General features: G+C 51.5%; 1 protein-coding gene across 1 annotated transcript; it reads left to right on the top strand.

Annotated features, from left to right (window-relative positions):
• Positions 1-638: 638 nt before the first annotated feature.
• Positions 639-23894, top strand: FLOT1 (flotillin 1). The gene is made up of 12 exons (XM_033084223.1): positions 639-833; positions 5426-5501; positions 5583-5673; positions 8635-8778; positions 10500-10619; positions 12262-12357; positions 13605-13757; positions 14772-14953; positions 15571-15616; positions 18428-18565; positions 21673-21828; positions 23395-23894. Exons 1-12 carry the CDS (start codon positions 791-793, stop codon positions 23476-23478), a joined length of 1329 nt encoding a protein of 442 aa, XP_032940114.1. The 5' UTR covers positions 639-790; the 3' UTR covers positions 23479-23894.
• The last annotated feature ends 276 nt before the right edge of the window (positions 23895-24170 follow it).

The following is a 24170-nucleotide window of genomic DNA, read 5'->3' on the forward strand; positions in this document are numbered from 1 at the left end:
TGAGATGACCATGAGATGACCATTACAGTGAGATGACAATGGGCATGAGATGATGGGGATCAGGAGATGACCATGAGGTGACCACAATATGACCATGGTTGTGAAATATTTGTGGTCACGGGATGACCACAACTGTAAGATGGTGGTGATAAGGAGATGACCATGACACAATGGTGGCCGTGAGATGATTCTGACCATGACACAACCATGGCTTTGAGCTGACCATGAGCTGACCATGAGATGACCATGAGAATGAGATTATAATGATCATGAGATGACCTTGACCATGGCTTGATGATGACCAGAACACAACCATGGCCATGAGCTGACCTTAAGTGGCCATGAGATGACAATAAACTGACCGTGAGATGACCCTGAGTGACCATGAGTGACCATGAGATGGTCACTGCCCGGCCCTGGTCTGGATCTCCCCAGTCCCCGTCACTCCGCTCACCTCCCGCTCCGTGCGTTACTGAAATCGTTCATTTCCCGTAAATATAACGGAAATTTGAGCACAGCCAATAGAACGCCGTTAAATCCGTGACGTCACAAGTTGCCAGGCAGAATTGACCTCTCCTTCCCGCCTTTTGAGCGGTAGCCAATGGGAAGTGACGTTTTCGGTTACGTCACCGCGCTAACGCGGATGTGCGGGGCGCGGGGGCTGCCGGGATCGGGGCGGCGGTCGGGGGCTGCCGATTGATCCCGATCGGCTCCGAATGATCCCGATCGGCTCCCATTGATCCCAATTGATCCCGATCGGCTCCGATCGATCCCCGGCTCCCCCTCCGCCATGTTCTTCACCTGCGGCCCCAACGAGGCCATGGTGGTGTCGGGTGAGTTCGGGGGGGGGCCCAAAAATCCCGGGAATCCCCAAAATTCCCGGGAATCCCCAAAATTCCCGGGAATCTCCGAAAATTCCCGGGAATCCCCAAAATTCCCCCAAAATCTCCCAAGAATCCCTCAAAAACTCCCGGGAATTCCCAAAATCCCCCCAAAATTCCCGGGAACCCCCCAAAAAACTCCCGGGAATTCCCAAAATCCCCCCAAAATTCCCGGGAACCCCTCAAAAAACTCCCGGGAACTCCCCAGAATCTTCCCTAAACCTCCCCCAAAAATTCCCGGGAATCTCCCAAAAAACTCCCGGGAATCCCCAAAGACTCCCGGGAACGCCCCAAATCCCCCCAAAACTCCCGGGAATCTCCAAAAAACTCCCGGGAATCCCCAAAATCCTCAAAAAAAAACTTCCGGGAACCCCAAAAATTCCCTGGAATCCCCAAAATCCCCCAAAACCTTCCAGGAATCCCCCAAAAACTCCCGGGAACTCTCCAGAATCTTCCCTAAACCTCCCCCAAAAATTCCCGGGAATCCCCAAAAAACTCCTGGGAACCCCCAAAATCACCCCAAAACCTCCCGGGAATCCCCACAAAAACTCCCGGGAACTCCAAAAAACTCCTGGGAATCCCCTAAATCCCCCCAAACCCTCCAGGGAATCCCCCCCAAAATCCCCTGGGAACTCCCCCCAAAAATCCCGGGAATCCCCAAAATCCCCCCAAAAACTCCCGGGAGCCTGCAGAATCTCCCAAAACCTTACAGGGAATCCCCCCCAAAAACCCCTTGGAACCTCCTCTCCCCAAAAATCTGGGAATCCCCCCGAAAACTCCCGGGAATCCCTAAAATCCCCCAAAAAACTCCTGGGAATCCCCAAAATCTTCCAAGGAATTCCGTCAAAAACTCCCGGGAATCCCCAAAATCCCCCCAAACCTTCCAAGGAACACCCAAAATCCCCTGGGAACCACCCCCAAAAATCTCGGGAATCCCCAAAATCCCCCCAAACCCCCCAGGGAATCCCCCCAAAATCCCCTGGGAACTCCCCCAAAGACTCCCGGGAACCCCCAAAACCCCCAAAAAACTCCCGGGAATCCCCAAAATCCCCCCCCCCCAAACCTTCCAGGGAACCCCCCCCAAAATCCCCTGGAAATCACCCTCAAAAATCCCGGGAATCCCCAAAATCCTCAAAAAAACTCCTGGGAATCCCCCAAAACTCCCGGGAATCCCCAAAATTCCCCCCAAACTCTCCAGGGAACCCCCCCTAAAATCCCCTGGGAACTCCCCCCCAAAAAATCTCACGGGAATCCCCAAAATCCCCCCCAAAAACTGCAGGGAACCCCCAAATCTCCCCAAAAAACTCCCGGGAACCCCCAAAATCCCCCAAAACCTACCAGGGGGCCCCCCCAAAAGCTCTCGGAAATTCCCAAAATCCCCGAAAACCTTCCCGGGAACCCCCCTAAATCCCCTGGGAACTCCCCCCAAAAACCTCATGAGAATCCCAAAAAAACTCCCGGGAATCCCCAAAATCCCGCCCAAACCCTCCAGGGAATCCCCCCCAAAACCCCCTGGGAACTCCCCCCAAAAATCCCGGGAATCCCCAAAATCCCCCTAAAACCTTCCAGGAAACCCCCCAAAAACTCCCGGGAATCCCCAAAATCTCCCCAAACTCTCCAGGGAATCCCCCCCAAAATCCCCTGGGAACTTCCTCCCCAAAAAAACTCCCGGGAATCCCCAAAATCCACCCCAGACCCTCCAGAGAATTCCCCCCAAAATCCCAAAAATCCCCCCAAAAACTCCCGGGAATCCCCAAAATCCCCCAAAAAACTCCTGGGAATTCCCCCAAAAATCCCCAAAATTCCCCTCCCCAAACCCTCCAGGGAATCCTCAGGTTCTTCCCTCATCCAAAATTTCATGGGAACCCCCAAAATTCCCTCCAAAAACTCCAGGGGGAACCCCCAAAAAATTCCTGGGAATCCCCAAACCCTGCCCGGGATTTTGGGGGTTCAGGAGGGGATTTTTGGGGGGGATATTTGAATATTTTTGGGGTTCAGGAGGGAAATTTGGGGGGGATTTTCAGGGAATTTTTGGGGTTTTTGATGGGAGATTTTGGGGGATTTTTGAGGATTTTGGGGGATTCTGGAGAGGATTTTTGGGGAATTTTTGGGATTTTTTGGGGTTCAGGAAGGGATTTTTTTGGGTTTTGATGGGAGATTTTGGGGGAATTTTTTGAGTTCTGATGGGAGATTTTTGGGGGGATTTTTGAGGATTTTGGGGGTTCAGGAGGGGATTTCTGGGTGATTTTGGAGGGATTTTCTTGGGTTCTGATGGGAGATTTTGGGGGTAGTTTTGGGGATTTTGGGGGGATTTTTTTGGGGTTCATAAAGAAAATTTTGAGGGGTTCAGGAAGGGATTTTTAGGTGATTTTGGGGGGATTTTTTGGGCTCTGATGGGAGATTTTGGGGGATTTTGGGGGGTTCAGGAGGGGATTTTTTTAGGTTCTGATGGGGAACTTTGGGGAATTCAAGATGAGATTTTCTTGGGGTTTTTGCTGGGGAATTTTGGGGGATTTTTGAGGATTTTGGGGCGTTCAGGAAGGGATTTGTGGTGATTTTTGGGGGAATTTTTTGGTTCTGATGGGAGATTTTTGGGGGATTTTTGGGGAGATTTTTTAGTATTTTTGGGGGTTCAGGAGGGGATTTTTGGGGGAATTTTTTGAGTTCTGATGGGAGATTTTGGGAGGGATTTTTGAGGATTTTTTGGGGGTTCTGGAGAGGATTTTTGGGGGATTTTGGGGGGATTTTTTTGGGGTTCATAAAGGAAATATTGGGGGATTCAGGAAGGGATCTGGGGGGATTTTTGGCAGTTCGGAAAGGGATTTGGGGGCCATTTCTGGGTGATTTTGGGGAGGATTTCTGGGTTTCAGGAAGAGATTTTGGGGGGATTTTTGGGGGATTTTGGGGATTTTTGGGGGTTCAGGAGGGGATTTTTGGGGGTTGTGACGGTAGGTTTTGGGAGGGATTTTTGGGGGATTTTTTTGGGTTCTGATGGGAGATTTTGGGGAGATTTTTGGGGATTCAGGATAATATTTTAGGGGAATTTGGAGAGATTTTGGGGGGCTCAGGAGAGGATTTTGTGGGGGGATTTTTGAAGGTTCTGATGAGGGATTTTGGGGGGATTTTAGGGGGAATTTTGGGGGTTTTTTGGGGGTTCAGGAGGGAATTTTTGGGGGATTTGGGTGATTTTGGGGGGATTTTTTTGGGTTCTGATGGGAGATTTAGGGGGAGGATTTTTGGGGGTTCAGGAGGGGATTTTTGGGGTTTTGCTGGGAGATTTAATGGGAATTTTTAGGGGTTCAGGAGGGAATTTGCGGGGATTTTTGGGGGTTCTGATGGGAGATTTTGGGGGAGCAGGAGGGGATTTTTTGGGTGATTTTGGGGTGGATTTTTTGTCATTCTGGAAGGGATTTTGGGGGGTTTTTGGGTGTTCAGGAAGGGATTTTAGGGGTGATTTTGGGTGTTGGTGAGGGGATTTTGGGGGGGGGAATTTTTTGGCATTCAGGAAGGAATTTTTGAGGTGATTTTGGGGTGATTTTTGCGTGTTCAGGAGGGAATTTTAGGGGTGATTTTGGGGTGTTCATGAAGGGATTTTTGGGGTGATTTTGGGAGTGATTTGGGGTGTTCAGGAAGGGATTTTTGGGGGGTTCAGGAGGGAATCTATGAGTGGATTTTGGGGTGATTTTGGGGTGTTCATGAAGGGATTTTTTGGCATTCAGGAAAGGATTTTTGGGGTGATTTGGGGGTGATTTTGGAGGTGATTTGGGGGTGTTCATGAAGGGATTTCTGGAGTGATTTTGGGTGCTCAGGAGAGGATTTTAGAGGTGATTTTAGGGGTGATTTTGGGATGTTCATGAAGGGGTTTTTGGGTGTTCATGAAGGGATTTTTGGGGTGATTTTGGGGTGTTCAGGAAGGGATTTTAGGGGTGATTTTGGGGGTGATTTGGGGTGTTCATGAAGGGATTTTTGGGGTGATTTTGGGGTGTTCTTAAAGGGATTTTTTGGGTGTTCAGGAGAGGCTTTTTGGGGTGATTTTGGGGTGATTTTGGGTGTTCAGGAAGGGATTTTTGGGGTGGTTTTGGGGTGTTGATGAGGAGATTTTGGGGTGATTTTGTGGGTGATTTTGGGGTATTCATGAAGAGATTTTTGGGTATTCATGGAGGGATTTTTGGGGTGTTCACGAGGGGATTTTGGGGTGATTTTTGGGATGATTTTGGGTGTTGATGAGGGGATTTTGGGGTGTTCATGAAGGAATTTTGGGGTGATTTGGGGTGCTCACAAAGGGATTTTAGGGGTGATTTTGGGGTGCTCACAAAGGGATTTTTGAGGTGATTTGGGATGCTCACAAAGGGATTTTTGGGGTGATTTTAGGGATGATTTGGGGTGTTCACGAAGGGATTTTTGGGGTGGTTTTAGGGGCGTGTTCAGGAGGGAATTTTTGGGGTGATTTTGGGGGTGATTTTGGGTGTTGATGAGGGGATTTTGGGGTGTTCAGGAGTGGATTTTAGGGGTGATTTTGAGGTCCCCCCTGCTCTTTCCCCCAGGTTTCTGCCGCAGCCCCCCGGTGATGGTGGCCGGGGGCCGGGTGTTGGTGATCCCCTGCCTGCAGCAGATCCAGCGGTGAGGAGGGGGCTGGGAGGGGATTTGGGGGGTCCTGAGGGGCTCCCCCAGATTTGGGGTGACCCTCCCTGGTGCCCCCAGGATCTCCCTGAACACGCTGACGCTGCCGGTGCGCAGCGAGAAGGTTTACACCAGGCACGGGGTGCCCATCTCTGTCACAGGCATTGCACAGGTACCAAAATCTGCACAAAATCAAACAAAAATCAGCCCAAAAATCAAACAAAAATCAGCCCAAAATCAGCCCCAAATCACCCCAAAATCACCCCAAAAACACCCAGAAATACTCCTCAAAATCAGTCCAAAATCCTCCCAAAATCACCCAGAAATCCACACAAAAATCAGCCCCAAATCAACCCCAAAATCAACCAGAAATCCACCCAAAATCAGCCCAAAATCAGCCCCAAAATCAGCCCCAAAATCAACCCCAAATCAGCCCAAAATCAACCAAAAATCAGCCCAAATCAGCCCAAAATCAGCCCAAAATCAAACAAAAATCAGCCCCAAAATGGGCCCAAAATCAAACAAAAATCAGCCCAAAATCCTCCCCAAAATCAGCCCCAAAATCAGCCCACAATCAGCCCACAATCAGCCCAGAATCAGCCCAAAATCAACCAGAAATACTCCCCAAAATCAGCCCAAAAATCATCCCAAAATCAACCCAAAGTCAACCAAAATCAGCCCAAAATCAGCCCAGAATCAGCCCAAAATCAAGCAAAAATCAGTCCAAAATCAGCCCCAAATCAGCCCCAAATCAGCCCAAAATCAACTGGAAATCAGCCCCAAAATCAGCCCCAAAAGCCTTCCTAAAATCAGCCCAAAATCAGCCTACAAATCCGCCCAAAATCAGCCCCAAAATCAGCCCAGAACCAGCAAAAATCAGCCCCAGATTAAGCCCAGAATCAGCCCAAAATCAACCCAAAATCACCCAGAAATACTCCTCAAAATCAACCCAAAATCAGCCCAAAATCCTCCCCAAAATCAGCCCAAAATGAACCAGAAATCCACCCAAAATCAGCCCAAAAATGAGCTCAAAATCAACCCCAAAATCAGTCCAGAATCAGCCCAAAATCTTCCCCAAAAATCAGCCTAAAATTAAACAAAAATCAGCCCCAAATCAGCCCAAAATCAACTCCAGAATCAGCCCAGAATCACCCAGAAATCCTCCCCAAAATCAGCCTCAAATCAACCCAAAATCCTCTCCAAAATCCTCCCCAAAATCAGCCCAAAATCAACCCGGAATCAGCTCAAAATCAGCCCAAAATCCCCCCAAAAATCCCCCCAAAATCACCCAAAATCATCCCAAAATTCCCTTCCTGAAACCCCAAAAATCCTCCCCAAAAATCCTCTCCTGATCTCTCAAATATCTCCCCAAAATTCCCCAAAATCTCCCCAAAAATGCCCCCAAATTCCCCCAAAATTCCCCTCCTGAACCCCCAAAATTCCCCCAAATCCCCCCAAAAATCCCCCCAAAATCCCACCCAGGTACCCCCAAAACCACCCTCAGACCCCCCAAAACCTCCTTGGAACCGCCCAAAAATGCTCCAGGACCCCAAAATTCCCCCCGGGACCCCAAAATTCCACCCTGGACTCCCCAAAATTCCTCCCAGGGACCCCCAAAATCCCCCCAGGGCTCCCCTGCCCCATCCAACCACGGTGACGTTGCCCTTTTAATTGCGGTCCTTGTGGGGCCCACCTTGGGGGGATTCTTAAAGCGGCGATGGCTGCGGGAAGCCCAAACAACGCGTGGGGAAGGGAGGGGCCCTTTTAAGATGGTTTGGATTGTGGGGCCCACCGGGCTCATTTAAAAGGGCAATGACCCCATTAAAAAGGGGGTTTAGGATGGGAAATCCCTTAAAGGAACCCGAAATTTGGGGATCCCCAAACCCCCTGAATGAGATGGGAGGGGAAATCTCCCTAAAAAATGGGATTGGAGAGGTGGGGACCCCAAAAAATCCTTAAGGTGGAGAAAAACCCCTTAAAAAAAACATAAAATAATTTTAAAAACCTCAAAAAACCCATTAAAATTTTAAAAACCTTTAAAGCGCTTTAACAACCTTTAAAAAACCTTTAAAAAACCTTCAAAACCTATAAAAAAACCTTTAAAATTCTTAAAACCCCTTTAAAAAGATTTCTAAAACCACATTAAAAATCCTTTTAAAAACATAAAAAATACTTTCAAAAACCAGAAAAAAACATTTTAAAAAACCTTAAAAACCCATTAAAATCTTTTAAAAACCCTTAAAACCCCTTAAAAAACCCCTTTCAAAACCCTTTAAAAAACTTTTAAAAACCCTTAAAAACACATTAAAAACTCCTTAAAAACCTTTTAAAAAAAGCTTTAAAAGTCTTTAAGAACCTTTAAAATCCTTAAAAAAACTGTATAAACCTTAAAAACTATTTTAAAACACTTAAAACCCTCTAAGAAACCCTTAATCTTTAAAATCTTTAAAACCCTTTAAAAATTAAAAAAACATTTAAAACCCTTAAAAACCCATTAAAAAACCTTTTAGAACACCTGAAAAAATCTTAAAAACCTTAAAAACTCTTAAAAAACTCTTCTAAAAAGACCTTTAAAAAACCTTCAAAAAACCTTAAAAACCCTTTAAAAACTCTCTTAAAAAGACCTTCAAAAAATCTTAAAAGCTCTTTAAAAACTTTTTTTTTAAAGACCTTTCAAATCCTAAAATCCTCTTAAAGGGCCCCAGCTCCAATTCTTAAACGGCCTTGGGCTGGTGGGGACCCCCAAATCCCCTTAAAAGGGGGTTTTGGTGGTGGCGGCCCCTTTAAGAGGGATGGGACCCTCCAAAAATGGGTGGGACCCTCCCCAAGATGTCTTAAAAGGGCAATGCCATGGTGGTCCCCACCTGACCAAGTAACCAGGTTCTTAAAAGGGCAGTGTTGTTGTTTCCCCCTTAAAGGGGCCACACCCATTTTTTGGGGTCCCAGGAGTGGTGGGGACCCCCCCAAAAAAGGATGAGATGCCTTAAAAGGGCACTGCCATGGTGGGCCCCACCTTATCGATCAACCACCCTCTTAAAAGGGCAATGCCACAGTTACCCCCTTAAAGGGGCCACACCCATTTTTGGGTGGCTCTGGGGGTGCCCAGGTGCTCGCAGCCCCTCCCCCTCCGCAGGTGAAGATCCAGGGGCAGAACAAGGAGATGCTGGCGGCCGCCTGCCAGATGTTCCTGGGCAAGTCGGAGAGCGAGATCGGCCAGATCGCCCTGGAGACGCTGGAGGGCCACCAGCGCGCCATCATGGCTCACATGACCGTGGAGGTGGGGCTGGGGGGGAGCCACGCCCACTTTGGGCAAGCCACGCCCCTCTCAGGATAGCCACACCCACTCTGGATCCAACAAATTCACCAGCGTTAGAATGGGGTGTTGCGCCTTTAAGAAATCTGCTTGGAAGCCACACCTACCTGCATGGACGTGCCCCCATTTCACACATAAGCTCTGCCCCTTTAAAATCCACACCCTGAGGAGGCCACACCCACTGGTGAGGCCACACCCTCCTCTAAAGCCACGCCCACAGCACCACCCCAGTTTAAGCCCTACCCCCAGCTCAAAGCCACGCCCACCCCATCTCAAGCCACACCTCCATTTAATACTGATCCCACCCCTTTTATTAGGCCACGCCCACCTGGCTCCACCCTCTCCCAAAGCCACACCCACTTTAATCCTGGTCTAAGCCACACCCCCCAGGACAAGCCACGCCCATCTGGCTCTACTCCATTGTCCAAGCCACGCCCCCAAACAAATCCACACCCACCTGGCTCCACCCACTTTCAAGAGCCACGCCCACTTAGTTCAGGCCACACCCACCCTGCTCTAAGCCACGCCCAAAAACAGAGCCATACCCACTCTCCAAGCCACACTCACCTCAAAGCCACACCCAACTTAGGCCTGATCTAACTCTGCTTAAACCACACCCCCGGATCAAAGCCACACCCCCAGACAAGCCACGCCCACATGGCCACACCCATCCCATCAAGCCACACCCACTGTCTAAGCCACGCCCACCAACCCAGTGCCCTTTCTCTGCTAAACCTGACCTTTTTTGGCCACACCCCTTTGAGCCCCACCCTATTAGGCCCCACCCAATTTAAACGTCACCTCTCAGGCCCTGCCCAGCTAAGCTGCGCCATATTTGAGACTGACCCCACTAAGCCCTGCCCAATTTAAATTCCGCCCAATTTAAACTTCATCCCTTTGGCCTGGCCCAGCTAAGCCCCGCCCTATTTGATCCTGATCCCTCTAAGTCCTTTGAGCTGCACTCTACTAAACCCCGCCTAAGTTAAAATTCACCCCTTGAGCCAGGCCCAGATAAGCCCTGCCCTGTTTGAGCCTAGCCCCACTAAGCCCTGCCCAATTTAAACCTCACCAGTCAGGCCCCACCCAGCTAAACCCTGCCCCACTAAGCCCTGACCAATTTAAACCTCACCCTTTGAGCCCTGCCCAGTTAAGCCCTGCCCTATTTAAACTCATCTTTTTGGCCCTGCCCAACTAAGCCCTGCCCAATTTAAACTCCACCTGTCAGGCCCTGCCCTGCTAAACCTCACCCCACTAAGCCCCGCCCTATTTGAGCCTGACCCCTCTAAGCCCTGCCCTGTTGAGCCTCACTCTATTAAGCCCTGCCCAATTTAAACCCCACCCAGCTAAACCCTACTCTATTTAAACCTGGTCTAGATAAGCCCCGCCCCTTTGAGCCTTGCCCAAACCTCACCTCTAAGCCCCGCCCAGCTAAGCCCCGCCCCTTTGAGCCCTACCCAATCAAACCTCACCCCTAAGCCCCGCCCAGCTAAGCCCCGCCCCTTTGAGCTCTGCCCAATCAAACCTCACAGCTAAGCCCCGCCCAGCTAAGCCCTGCCCCTTTGAGCCTTGCCCAATCAAACCTCACAGCTAAGCCCCGCCCAGCTAAGCCCCACCCCTTTGAGCCCTGCCCAATCAAACCTCACCCCTAAGCCCCGCCCAGCTAAGCCCCGCCCGGCCCCGCCCAGGAGATCTACAAGGACCGGCAGAAGTTCTCGGATCAGGTTTTCCGCGTGGCCTCGTCCGACCTGGTGAACATGGGGATCTCGGTGGTGAGCTACACCCTCAAGGACGTGCACGATGAACAGGTGAGCGCACCTGGGGACACCTGGGGACACCTGGGAACACCTGGGGGCAGCTGGGGACACCTGGGATACAGTTGGGCACATGTGGGGACACCTGGGATACACCTGGGGACACCTGGGAACTGGTGGGATACACCTGGGGGCACCTGAGATACACCTGGGGACATGTGCGATACACCTGGGGACGCCTGGTGAACATGGGGATCTCGGTGGTGAGTTACACGCTCAAGGACGTGCACGACGAACAGGTGAGCGCACCTGGGGACACCTGGGGACAGCTGGGGGCAGCTGGGATATACCTGGAATATACCTGAGGTACACCTGGGGACACCTGGGATACACCTGGAATATACCTGAGCACACCTGGGGACAGCTGGGAAACACCTGGGATACACCTGGGATACACCTGGGGGCAGCTGGGGGCACCTGAGATACACCTGGGCATAGCTGGGAACATGTGGGGACACCTGGGATTCACCTGGAACACCTGGGGACACCTGGGCATAGCTGGGATACACCTGGGATACACCTGGGGTACACCTGGGCACACCTTGGCACAGCTGAGGGCACCTGGGATATACCTGGGGACACCTGGGGATACACATGGGGGCAGCTGGGGACACCTGGGGGCAGCTGGGATACACCTAGGCACATGTGGGAACAACTGAGATACATCTGGGATACACTGGGGTCACCTGGGCACACTTGGGACACACCTGGGATACACCTGGGATACACTGGATACACCTGGGCACTGCTGGGGACACCTGAGATACACCTGAGCGTAGCTGGGAACATGTGGGGACACCTGGGACACACCTGGGCACAGCTTGGCACAGCTGAGGGCACCTGGGATATACCTGGGATACACTCGGGTCACCTGGGGACACCTGGGAAACACCTGGGATACACTGGATACACCTGGGCAGTGCTGGGGGAACCTGGGACACACCTGGGGATTCACCTGGGAACACCTGGGAACACCTGGGGGCAGCTGGGGACACCTGGGGACACCTGAGATACACCTGGAGACAACTGGGCACAGCTGGGAACACCTGAGATACACCTGGGCATAGCTGGGAACATGTGGGGACACCTGGGAACACCTGGGCACACCTGGAGACAGCTGGGAGACACCTGGGGACATGTGGGGACACTTGGGATGCAACTGGAGGCAGCTGGGAGCACCTGGGCACAACTGGGATACACCTGGGGGCAGCTGGGATACACCTGTGGACATGTGGGGACACCTGAGGTACACCTGGACACTACTGGGGGAACCTGGAACACACCTGTGGATTCAGCTGGGAACACCTGGGATACACCTGGGCACACCTGGGCACACCTGGGACATGTGGGGACACCTGGATACACCTGGGGACACCTGGGTACATCTGGAGACAGCTGGGATACACCTGGGATACACCTGGGCACACATCGGGGCACACACCTGGGGGGATGGGTACTCAGGTACCCCCCCAGGTGCCCCAGGTGACCCAGGTGTGTTCCAGGATTACCTGCGCTCGCTCAGGAAGGGTCACACGGCTCAGCTGGGCACACCTGGGTTACCTGGGCACACCTGGGCACACACCTGGGGGGATGGGTACCCAGGTGTGCCCCAGGTAATAACCCAGGTGTGTTGCAGGATTACCTGCGCTCGCTCGGGAAGGGCCGCACGGCTCAGGTGCAGCGCGACGCCCGCGTGGGGGAGGCCGAGGCCAAGCGGGACGCTGGGATCAAGGTGAGTCCGGCCCAGTATAAACCAGTATGAACCAGTATAAACCAGTATAACCCAGTATAACCCAGTATAAACCAGTATAAACCAGTATAACCCATTTCATCCCAGTCCATCCCAGTATAAACCAGTCCCTCCCTGTTCATCCCTGTATAACCCACTATAAACCAGTATAACTGAGTCCATTCCAGTATAAACCAGTATAAACCAGTTTATCCCAGCATAACCCAGTGTAAACCAGTATAACCCAGTCCATCCCAGTATAAACCAGTCTAACCCAGTATGGATCAGTTTGTCTTAGTATAACCCATTTCATCCCAGTCCATTCCAGTATAACCCAGCATAACCCAGTATAAACCAGTATAACCCAGTCTATTCCAGTATAAACCAGTATAACCCAGTCCATCCCAGTATAAACCAGCATAACCCAGTATAAACCAGTATAACCAGTATGGACCAGTATAAACCAGTATAACCCAGTATGGACCAGTTCATCCTACTATAACTCATTTCATCCCAGTCCATTCCAGTATAACCCAGCATAAACCAGTATAAACCAATTTATCCCAGCATAACCTAATATAAACCAGTATAACCCAGTTCATCCCAGTATAAAACAGCATAACCCAGTATAAACCAGTATAAACCAATTTATCCCAGTATAAACCAGTATAACCCAGTCCATACCAGTATAAACCAGTATAACTCAGTATGGACCAGTTCATCCCAGTATAACCCAGTATAAACCAGTATAACCCAGTTCATTGTAGTATAACTCATTTCATCCCAGTCCATCCCAGTATAAACCAGTGTAACCCCATTCACCCCAGTCCATCCCAGTCCATCTCAGTATAAACCAGTTTATCCCAGTATAACCCAGTAAATCCCAGTCCCTCCCAGTATAAACCAGTAACCCCAGTCCATCCCAGTATAATCCAGTAACCCCAGTCCCTCCCAGTCCATCCCACTCTCTCCCAGTCCATCCCAGTAATCCCTGTTCCCATTAGCCCATTCCCAGTCCCTCCCAGTCCCTCCCAGTCCCTCCCAGTTCCATCCCAGTCCATCCCAGTCCCTCCCAGTCCCTCCCAGTCTCCTCCCAGTCCATCCCAGTCCCTCCCAGTACACCCAGTAACCCCAGTTCCCCACAGGAGGCGCGTGCCCGGCAGGAACAGGTCTCGGCCCAGTCCCTCCCAGTCCCTCCCAGTCCCTCTCAGTCCCTCCCAGTATAAACCAGTAACCCCAGTTCCCCGCAGGAGGCGCGTGCCCGGCAGGAACAGGTCTCGGCCCAGCTCCTCTCCGAGGTGGCCACGGCGCGAGCCCAGCGCGACTTCCAGGTGGCCCAGGCTGAGTGCGACGGGGCCGTGAGCGCCCGCAGGGCCACGGCAGAGCTGGCATTTCAGTTACAGGTGAGAGACACACCTGGGACAGGTGAGACAGGTAAATACACACCTGGGACAGGTAACACAGGTAACACACCTGGGACAGAGTGTGATGGGGCCGTGAGCGCCCGCAGGGCCATGGCAGAGCTGGCATTTCAGCTACAGGTGAGAGACACACCTGGGACAGGTAAATACACACCTGGGACAGGTAAATACACACCTGGGACAGGTAACACACCTGGGACTGGGAAATACACACCTGGGATAGGTAAATACACACCTGGGACCGTTCCCTGATGGATTTGTCACCTGTGTCACCTGTCCCTGTTGGATTTGTCACCTGTCCCCTGTCCCTGGTGTCACCTGTCCCATTTCCCTTGATGAATTTGTCATCTTGTCCTCTGCTGGATTTGTCACCTGTCCCTTGTCTTTGGTGTCACCTGTCCGTCTATCGATTTGTCACCTGTCTGTGTCCCTCCCTGACGGATTTGTCACCTGTCCCGTCCCTGGTGTCACCTGTCCCCGTGTTCCCGGTGTCACCTGTCCCCGTGTTCCCAATGCCAACTGTCCCCTAATGGATTTGTCATCTGTGTCACCTGTCCCTGCTGGATTTGTCACCTGTCCCGTTTCCGTTGATGAATTTGTCACCTTGTCCTCTGCTGAATTTGTCACCTGTCCCATGATGGGTTTGTCCCCTGTCCCTGGTGTCACCTGTCCCATGTCCCCAGTGCATTTGTCACCTGTCCTGTGTCCCCAGTGTCACCTGTCCCATTTCCCTTGATGAATTTGTCACCTTGTCCTCTGCTGGATTTGTCACCTGTCCCTTGTCTTTGGTGTCACCTGTCCCTCTATCGATTTGTCACCTGTCTCTGTCCCTTCCTGACGGATTTGTCACCTGTTCCCTGATGGATTTGTCACCTGTCCTGTCCCCTGTCCCCACAGGCGGCGCGCTCCCAGCAGGCCATCGCGGCGCAATGTGGGGAGGTGGCTCTGTCCCTGCTGTCCCCAATGTCCCCAATGTCCCCTGTTGTGTCCCCACAGGCGGCGCGCTCCCAGCAGGCCATCGCGGCGCAGCGGGGGGAGGTGGCTCTGGTGGAGCGGACGCAGCAGGCGCAGCTGCAGGAGCAGGAGGTCGGCCGGTGCCGCCAGGAGCTCGAGGCCACCGTGCGCAAACCGGCTGAGGCCGAGCGCTACCGGCTGGAGCGGCTGGCCGAGGCGCAGAGGTGAGGAGCGGCCCCTTTAAGGGAGGCCACGCCCCTCCCAAGAGGGGCCACACCCTCCTCCGGGCCAGTCTGGTGGGGTTTGGGGGGCCCCACACATTGCCCTTTTAAGAGAGGTGTTGCCCCTTTAAGGAGAAGCCGCACTCACTATGGTGGGTCCCACCATTTTTATAGGGTCATTGCCCTTTTAAGTAAAGTGTTACCCCTTTAAGAAGCCACACCCTCATTGTGGTGGGTCTCACCAGTCTGGGACCATTGCCCCTTTAAGAGAAACCCCATGCCCTAAAGTGAATCACACCTGGTGGGCCCCACCCTTCTAGGTGAAGTCATTGCCCCTTTAAGAAGGAACCACACTCTCCCCCAATGGCATTTTGGGGGTGGTCCTACCCATTGCCCTTTGAAGGGAAGTGTTGCCCCTTTAAGGAAAAGCCACACTCACCATGGTGGGTCCCACCAGTCTGGGGAGGGCCATTGCCTTTTAAAGAAGTGTTGCCCTTTTAAGAGAAGCCACGCCCCTTCAAATAAACCACACCCCCACCCTGGTGGGCCCACTCATAGTGTGGCAGTGCCCCTTTAAGAGCGGCATTGCCCCTTTAAGAGCAGTGTGGCGCCCCCTACAGGACGCAAGTGCTGCTGCAGGCTGAGGCCGAGGCCGAGACCCTCAAGGTGAGTCCGGGGGTCCCGGGGGGGTTGGGGGGATCCTGAGGGGATTTTGGGGGGTCCCAGGTGAGGTTTGGGGGGTCCTGGGTGGGATTTGGGGGTCCCAGATGAGGTTTGTGCCCCAAATTTGGGATTTCCTGGCGTTCCCTGGGAGATTTTTTAGCTCTTCTGGAATTTCGAGGGGTCCCCAACCCCATTTCCATGTCCCAATCCCATTCTTGGTGTCCCCAGTCCCATTTCTGGGGACATTTTTGGTGTCCCCAATCCCATTTTTGTGTCCCCAATCCCATTTTTGGGGTCCCTCATGAGGTTTTTGGTGTTCCCAGTCCCATTTCAGTGACCCCAATCCCATTTTTGGGGTCCCAGGTCACCGGTGCCACCCATTTTGTGTCCCCATTTTTGGGGTCCCCAGTCCCATTTTTGGGACATTTTTTTGTGTCCCCGATCCCATTTTGGGGTTCCTGATCTCATTCCCGATGTCCCCAGTCCCAGTTTTAGGGTCCCTGATCCCATTTTTGTGTCCCCAATCCCATTTTCAGTGACCCCAATCCCATTTTTGGTGTCCCCAATCCCATTTTTTATGTCCCTAGTCCTGGTTTTGGGGTCCTGATTCCATTTTGGTGTCACCAATCCCATTTTTGTGTCCCCTGATCCTATCTGGTATCCCCAATCCCATTTTTGGTGTCCCTGATGTCACTTTTGGTGTCCCCAGTCCCATTTTTTATGTCCTCAGTCCCATTTTTGGGGTCCCTGATGAGGTTTTTGGGGTCCCCAGTCCCATTTTTGGGGTCATTTTTGGGGTCCTGGGTCCCATTTCTGGTGTCCCCAATCCCATTTTGATGTCCCAAATCCCATTTTCTGGGGACATTTTTGTGTCCCTGATGTCACTTTTGGTGTCCCTAATCCCATTTCAGTGTCCCCAACCCCATTTTTGCAGTTCCAGGTCACTGGTGCCACCCATTTTGTGTCCCCATTTTTGTGACCCCAGTCCCATTTTTGGTGACTCCAATCCCATTTTTGTGTCCCTGATCCCGCTTTGGGGTCCCTGATGCACTTTTGGGGTTCCTGATCCCAGTTCTGACAGTTTTGGGTTCCCTGGGAGTTCTCGGGTTCGTCCTCCTTCCTGGCATTTCCATGTCCCCAATCCCCTTTCCGTGTCCCCAGTGCCATTTTCAGTGTCCCCAAACCCTTTTTTCTGTCCCCAGTCCCATTTTTGGGATCCCTGATGAGGTTTTTGGTGTCCCCAATCCCATTTCTGGTGTCCTAATCCCGTTTTTGGGATCCCTGATGTAATTTTTGTGTCCCCAATCCCATTTCCGTGTCCCCAGTCCCATTTTGGGGTCCCTGATCCAGTTTGGGGTTCCTGATCCCAGTTCTGACATTTTTGGGTTCCCTGGGGGTTCTCGGGTTCCTCGTGGGCTCGCACCGAGTTTGGTGTCCCCAACCCCATTTCTGGGGACATTTTTGGGGTCCTCAATCCCATTTTTGGGACATTTTTTTGTGTCCCCGATCCCATTTTTGGGTTCCAGGTGCCACCCGGGCCATGTTTGGTGTCCCCAGTCCCATTTCTGGGGACATTTTTGGGGTCCTGGATCCCATTTCTGGTGTCCCCAACCCCATTTTCAGTGACCCCAATCCCATTTCTGGTGTCCTAATCCCTTTTTTGGGATCCCTGATGTAATTTTTGTGTCCCCAATCCCATTTCCGTGTCCCCAATCCCATTTCCATGTCCCCAATCCCATTTTTGGGGTCCCCAATCCCATTTTTTGGGACATTTTTTGTGTCCCCAATCCCATTTTGGGGTTCCAGGTGCCCGGTGCCACCCGTGCCATGTTTGGTGTCCCCAGTCCCATTTCTGGGGACATTTTTGGGGTCCTGGATCCCATTTCTGGTGTCCCCAATCCCATTTTTGGTGTCCCTGATGTCACTTTTGGTGTCCCCAATCCCATTTCCGTGTCCCCAACCCCATTTTCAGTGTCCCCAATCCCATTTCTGTGTCCCCAATCCCATTTTTGTGTCCCCAATCCCATTTTTGCAGTTCCAGGTCACTGGTGCCACCCATTTTATGTCCCCATTTCCATGTCCCCAGTCCCATTTTTGGGGTCCCTGATGAGGTTTTTGGAGTCCCCAGTCCCATTTTTTGGGACATTTTTTTGTGTCCCTGATCCCATTTTTGTGTCCCCAATCCCATTTTCAGTGACCCCAATCCCATTTTTGGTGTTTAAATCCCATTTCTGGTGTCCCCAATCCCATTTCCGTGTCCCCAATCCCATTTCTGGGGACATTTTTGGGGTCCTGGATCCCATTTCAGTGTCCCCAATCCCATTTCTCGTGTCCCCAGTCCCATTTTTTATGTCCCTGATGTCACTTTTGGGGTCCGTGATGAGGTTTTTGGGGTCCCCAGTCCCATTTTTGGGACATTTTTTTTGTGTCCCCAATCCCACTTTGGGGTCCAGGTGCCCGGTGCCACCTGTGCCATGTTTGGGGTCCCCAGTCCCCTTTCTGGGGACATTTTTGGTGTCCCAAATCCCATTTCCGTGTCTCAAATCCCATTTCTGGTGTCCCCAGTCCCATTTCCGTGACCCCAACCCCATTTTTGGTGTCCCCAACCCCATTTTTGTGTCCCCAATCCCATTTCCATGTCCCCAACCCCATTTTTGGTGACATTTTTGCTGTCCCTGATGTCACTTTTTGTGTCCCCAATCCCATTTTCAGTGTCCCCAGTCCCATTTCTGTGTCCCCAATCCCATTCCTGGGGACATTTTTGGGGTCCTGGATCCCATTTCTGGTGTCCCCAACCCCATTTCCATGTCCCAGGTGACAGGAGCCGCCCGTGCTGCCGCCGTGGCCTCGCGGGCTCGCGCCGAAGCCGCCGCCGTGGCCGCCAAGGCCGAGGCCTTTGGGCAGTTCCAGGACGCGGCCGTGGTGGATCTGGTGCTGCAGAGGCTGCCACAGGTGGGGCTGGTTTGGGATTTCAGGGCTGATTTGGGATTTTGGGATTTTTTGGGATTTTTTTTTTTATTTTTTTGGATTTTTTGGGATTTTTTGGGATTTTTTTGGGATTTTTTTGGATTTTTTTTGGGATTTTTTTGGATTTTTTTTTATTTTTTGGATTTTTTTGGGATTTTTTTGGGATTTTTTTGGGATTTTTTGGGATTTTTGGGATTTCAGGCGGCTGAGGCCATGGCCCAGCCCCTCCTGGGCTCGTGGGATTTGGGATTTCAGGGCTGATTTTGGGGCTGATTTTGAGACTTTGGAGCCAATTTTGGGGCAGATATTTGGGATTTGGGGCTTTTTAGGGGTTGGGATTTGAGATTTTGGAGCTGATTTTGGAGCTGATTTGGGATTTTTTGGGTTGATTTTTGGGATTTTGGGGTTGGTTTTGACACTGATTTGTGGTTTTGGGGCTGATTTTTGGGATTTTGGTGCCGATTTTGATGCTGATTTTGGGGCTGATTTTGGATTTTGGGGTTTTTTTGGTGCTGATTTGGAGGTAATTTTGAGATTTCAGGGTTGATTTTGAGACTTTGGGGCCAATTTTGGGGCAAATTTTTGGGATTTGGGGCTTTTTGGGGGGCTGGGATTTGGGATTTCAGGGTTGATTTTGGGGCTGATTTGGGGATTTTTGGGGCTGATTTTGGGTATTTTGGGGCCAATTTTTGGGCCAGGATTTGGGATTTCAGGGCTGGATTTAGGAGCTGATTTTGGGGCTGGGATTTGGGATTTTTGAGCTGATTTTTGGGATTTCAGGGCTGGATTTAGGGGCTGATTTTGGAGCTGGGATTTGAGATTTCATTGTTGATTTTGGGGCTGATTTTTGGGCAAATTTTTGGGATTTGGGGCTTTTTGGTGGCTGGGATTTGGAATTTTGGAGCTGATTTGGGGGCTGATTTTGGGACTTTGGAGCTGATTTGGGATTTCAGGGCTGATTTTAGGGTTGATTTTTAGACTTTAGGGCCAATTTTGGGGTTGATTTTGGGGCCAGGATTTGGGATTTTGGAGCCTATTTGGGGATTTTGGGGCTGATTTTGGATTTGGGGATTTTATTGGGATTTTTTGGGATTTTTTGGGGATTTTTTTTGGATTTTTTGGGATTTTTGGGATTTCAGGTGGCCGAGGCCGTGGCCCAGCCCCTCCTGGGCTCGTGGGATTTGGGATTTTGGGGCCGATTTTGGTGCTGATTTTTGGGATTTCAGGGCTGATTTTGGGGCTGATTTTGGGATTTTAAGGCCAATTTTGGGGCTGATTTGCGATTTTTTGGATTGTTTTTGATGCTGGTTTTTGGGATTTTTTGGGATTTTTTGGGATTTTTTGGGATTTTTTGGGATTTTTTGGGATTTTTTGGGATTTCAGGTGGCCGAGGCCGTGGCCCAGCCCCTCCTGGGCTGGTGGGATTTGGGATTTTGGGGCTGTTTATGGGATTTTGGGATTTCAGGGCTGATTTTGGGGACTTTGGGGCCAATTTGGGGCTGATTTTTGGGCCAGGATTTGGGATTTTGGGGCCGATTTTTGGGATTTTGGTGCTGATTTCAGGGTTGTTCTTGGGATTTTGGGGCTGTTTATGGGATTTTGGGGCTGATTTTCAGATTTTGGAGCTGATTTTGGAGCTGATTTGGGATTTTTTGGGTTGATTTTTGGGATTTTGGGGTTGTTTTTGACACTGATTTTGGATTTTTGGATTTTTTGGGATTTTTTGGGATTTTTGGGATTCCAGGTGGCCGAGGCCGTGGTCCAACCCCTCCTGGGCTAACAGGATTTGGGATTTTGGGGCTGATTTGGGATTTTGGGGCCAATTTTGGGGCAAATTTTTGGGATTTGGGGCTTTTTGGGGGTTGGGATTTTTTGGGATTTTGGGACCAATTTCGGATTTTGGAGCTGATTTTGGGGCTGATTTTGGGATTTTGGGGTTGATTTGGGATTTTGGGATTTCAGGGCTGATTTTGGGGCTGATTTTTTGGATTTTGAGGCCAATTTTGGGGCTGATTTTGGGGCCAGGATTTGGGATTTTGGGGCTGATTTTAGGACTTTGGGCCTGATTTTGGGATTTTTGGGGCCAATTTTTGGGCCAGGATTTGGGATTTCAGGGCTGGATTTAGGGGTTGATTTGGGGCTGGGATTTGGGATTTCAGGGCTGATTTTGGGGCCAATTTTGGGGCAAATTTTTGGGATTTGGGGCTTTTTGGGGCCTGGGATTTGAGATTTTGGAGCTGATTTTGGGGTCGATTTTGGGGCTGGGATTTGGGATTTTGGAGCTGATTTTGGTGCTGATTTTTAGGCCAGGATTTGGGATTTTGGGGCCAATTTGGGGATTTTGGGGCTGATTTTGAGGCTTTGGTGCCAATTTTGGGGCTGATTTTTGGATTTTGGGGCCAATTTTGGGGTTGATTTTTGGGCGGAATTTGGGATTTTGGGGCCATTTTGGGGGATTTTTGGTGCTGATTTCAGGGGTGATTTTGGGCTTTTGGTGCTGATTTTGGATTTTGGGATTTTTTGGGATTTTTTGGGGATTTTTTTGGGATTTCAGGCGGCCGAGGCCGTGGCCCAGTCCCTCCTGGGCTCGTGGGATTTGGGATTTTGGGGCTGATTTTGAGACTTTGGAGCCAATTTTGGGGCAGATTTTTGGGATTTGGGGCTTTTTGGGGGTTGGGATTTGAGATTTTGGAGCTGATTTTGGAACTGATTTTGGGATTTTGGGGCTGATTTTGGATTTTGGGATTTTTGGGGATTTTTGGGATTTCAGGTGGCCGAGGCCGTGGCCCAGCCCCTCCTGGGCTCGTGGGATTTGGGATTTTGGTGCTGATTTGGGGATTTTGTTGCCGATTTCGATGGTGATTTTGGGATTTTGGGGTTATTTTTGTTGCTGATTTTGTATTTTTGGATTTTTTGTAATTCCAGGTGGCCGAGGCCGTGGCCCAGCCCCTCCTGGGCTCGCGGGATTTGGGATTTTGGGGCCGATTTTGGTGCTGATTTTGGGATTTTGTTGCTAATTTTGATGCTGATTTTTGGATTTGGGGATTGTTTTTGATGCTGATTTTGGATTTTTGGATTTTTTGTAATTCCAGGTGGCCGAGGCCGTGGCCCAGCCCCTCCTCTCCACCCGCCGGGTGACGCTCGTGGGCGGCTCCGGCGCCGTCGGCGTCGCCAAAATCCCCTCGGAGATTCTGGAGCTGGTGACAAAACTGCCCGGGGCTGTGGGGGCGCTGGCCAGGGGGTCACAGGTGAGAGGGGGGATTTTGGGGGATTTGGGGGGTCCTGAAGAAATTTGGGGGGTCCCAGGGGGGATTTGGGGGTCCCAGGGGGGATTTTGGGGGGGATTTGGGGGATTTTGGGGGGTCCTGGGGGGATTTTGAGGTGAGGTTTGAGGGGATTTTGGGGGATCTTGGGGGGATTTTGAGGATTTTGGGGAGTCCCACGGGGGATTTTGGGGGTCCCAGGAGAGGTTTGGAGGGATTTGGGGGATTTTGAGTGGTCCCAGGTGGGGTTTGAGGGGATCTGGGGGAGATTTGGGGGTTCCTGAGGGGATTTTGGGGAGTCCCAGGGGGAATTTTGGGGGGTCTCAGGTGAGGTTTGGGTGATTCTGGGGAGAATTTGGGGTGTCCCAGGAGGGATTTAAGGGATTTTGGGCAGATTTGGGGGTCCCAGGGGGGATTTGGGGGAAGATTTCGGGGGTCCCAGAGAGGATTTTGGGGAATTTTGGGGGGTCCCAGGTGAGATTTGGGGGATTTGGGGAGGAATTTGGGGATTTTGGGGTGTCCCAGGGGGGATTTAGGGAGTTTTTGGGGGGTCCCAGGGGAGATTTTGAGGATTTTTGGGGGTCTCAGGGGGGATTTGGGGGAAATTTGAGGTCCCTGAGAGGATTTTGGGGTCCCAGATGAGGTTTGGGGGGATTTTGGGGTTCCTAAGGGAATTTGGGGGGGATTTTGGGGGGTCCTGGGGGGGATTTTGGGGGATTTTTGGGGGTCTCAGGTGAGGTTTGAGGGGATTTTGGGGATCCCAGGGGAGATTTTGGAGATTTGTGGCTCCCAGTTGAGATTGAGGGGGATTTGGGGGAGAATTTGGGGATTTTGGGGGGTCCCAGCAGGGACTGGGGGGATTTTGGGGGGCCCTGAGGGGATTTTGGGGAGTCACAGGTGAGGTTTAGGGGGATTTTGGGGTTCCTGTGGGAATTTGGGGGGTCCCAGGGGGAATTTTTGGGTGGACCCAGGTGAGATTGGGGGGGATTTGGGGGGAATTTTGGGGGTCCCAGGGGGGATTTTGGGGGGTTTTGGAGGGGATTTGGGGGAAAGTTTGGGGTCCCTGAGAGGATTTTGGGGATCCCAAAGTGGGGATTTGGGTGAAATTTGGGGGTCCCAGGGGGGATTTGGGGCCATTTTGGGGGATTTTGGGGGGTCTCAGGGGAGATTTTGGGAGATTTGGGGCTCCCAGGTGAGACTGGGGGGGATTTGGGGGAAAATTTGGGGATTTTGGGGGGTCTCAGGGAGGATTTGGGGGAATTTGGGGGTCCCAGGGGATTTTGGGTGAAATTTGGGGGGTCCCAGGTAACGTTTGGGGAGAATTTTGGGGGTATTTGGGGATTTTGGGGTTCATGAGGGGATTTTGGGGGTCCCAGGTGAAATTTTTGGGTTCCTGAGAGGATTTTGGGCTGAATCTGGAGAATTTTGGGTGAATTTTGGAAATTTTGGGGTTCCTGAGGTGAATTTTGGGGTCCCAGGTGAAATTTTGGGGTAAATTTGGGAAATTTTGGGCTGAATTTTGGGTGAATTTTGTTCCCTTTGTCCCCTCAGGTGCCCCCGAGCGACCCCGAGACGTCCCCAAGTGTCCCCAAAGTGTCCCCAAATGTCCCCAAGGTGCCACCACCCCCCCAGTGACACCAAAGTGACACCAAAGTGTCCCCAAGTGCCACCCCCCTGCTGCCACTGTGCCCCAAGTGCCACCCAAGTGCCACCACCCCCTGATGTCCCTTTGTCCCCAAAGTGTCACCAAAGTGTCCCCAAGGTGCCACCAGCCCTGGCATGTCCCCAAGGTGCCACCTTGTCCCCAAAATGTCATCATGTCCTTAAAGTGTCATCGTCCCCATGGTGCCACCACCCCAAAGTGCCACCCCTGAATGTCACCATGTCCCTGAAATGTCCCCAAGTGCCACCACCCTGCTGTCACTGTGTCCCCAATGTCCCCAAGGTGCCAACTCCCTAGTGTCACCATGTCCTCAATGTGTCCCCAAGGTGCCACCACTGCAATGTCCCCAAGGTGTCACCGTGTCAATCAAGTGTCCCCAAGGTGCCACCACCCCTTGATAATGTCCCCAGAGTGTCCCCAAGTGCCAGCACTGCAGTGCCACTGTGTCAATAAAGTGTCCCCAAGGTGCCATCACCCTGTTGTCACTGTGTTCTTTAAGTGCCACCACCCCTGGCAGTGTCCCCAAGGTGGCACCCCCGATGTCACTCTGTCCCCAAGGGGGGTTGGGGACACCAAAGAGACACCCTGGGACCCCTCAGGTGATCTCAAACCCACCCAGGTGACCCCAGAGGTGACAGAGGTGACACAGGAGGTGACAAGACAA

This window comes from Catharus ustulatus, chromosome 36 (assembly GCF_009819885.2).
Source record: "Catharus ustulatus isolate bCatUst1 chromosome 36, bCatUst1.pri.v2, whole genome shotgun sequence".
In the NCBI taxonomy this organism is placed as follows: Eukaryota; Metazoa; Chordata; class Aves; order Passeriformes; family Turdidae; genus Catharus; species Catharus ustulatus.

Excerpts from the sequence above, each read along its gene's own strand:
- FLOT1 (XM_033084223.1), top strand. The coding sequence starts at position 791 with ATGTTCTTCACCTGCGGCCCCAACGAGGCCATGGTGGTGTCGG. Across the intron at positions 5,674-8,634 it reads CTGTCACAGGCATTGCACAG|GTGAAGATCCAGGGGCAGAA; the intron begins GTACCAAAATCT and ends CCCCCTCCGCAG. Across the intron at positions 21,829-23,394 it reads CGCTGGCCAGGGGGTCACAG|GTGCCCCCGAGCGACCCCGA; the intron begins GTGAGAGGGGGG and ends TTGTCCCCTCAG.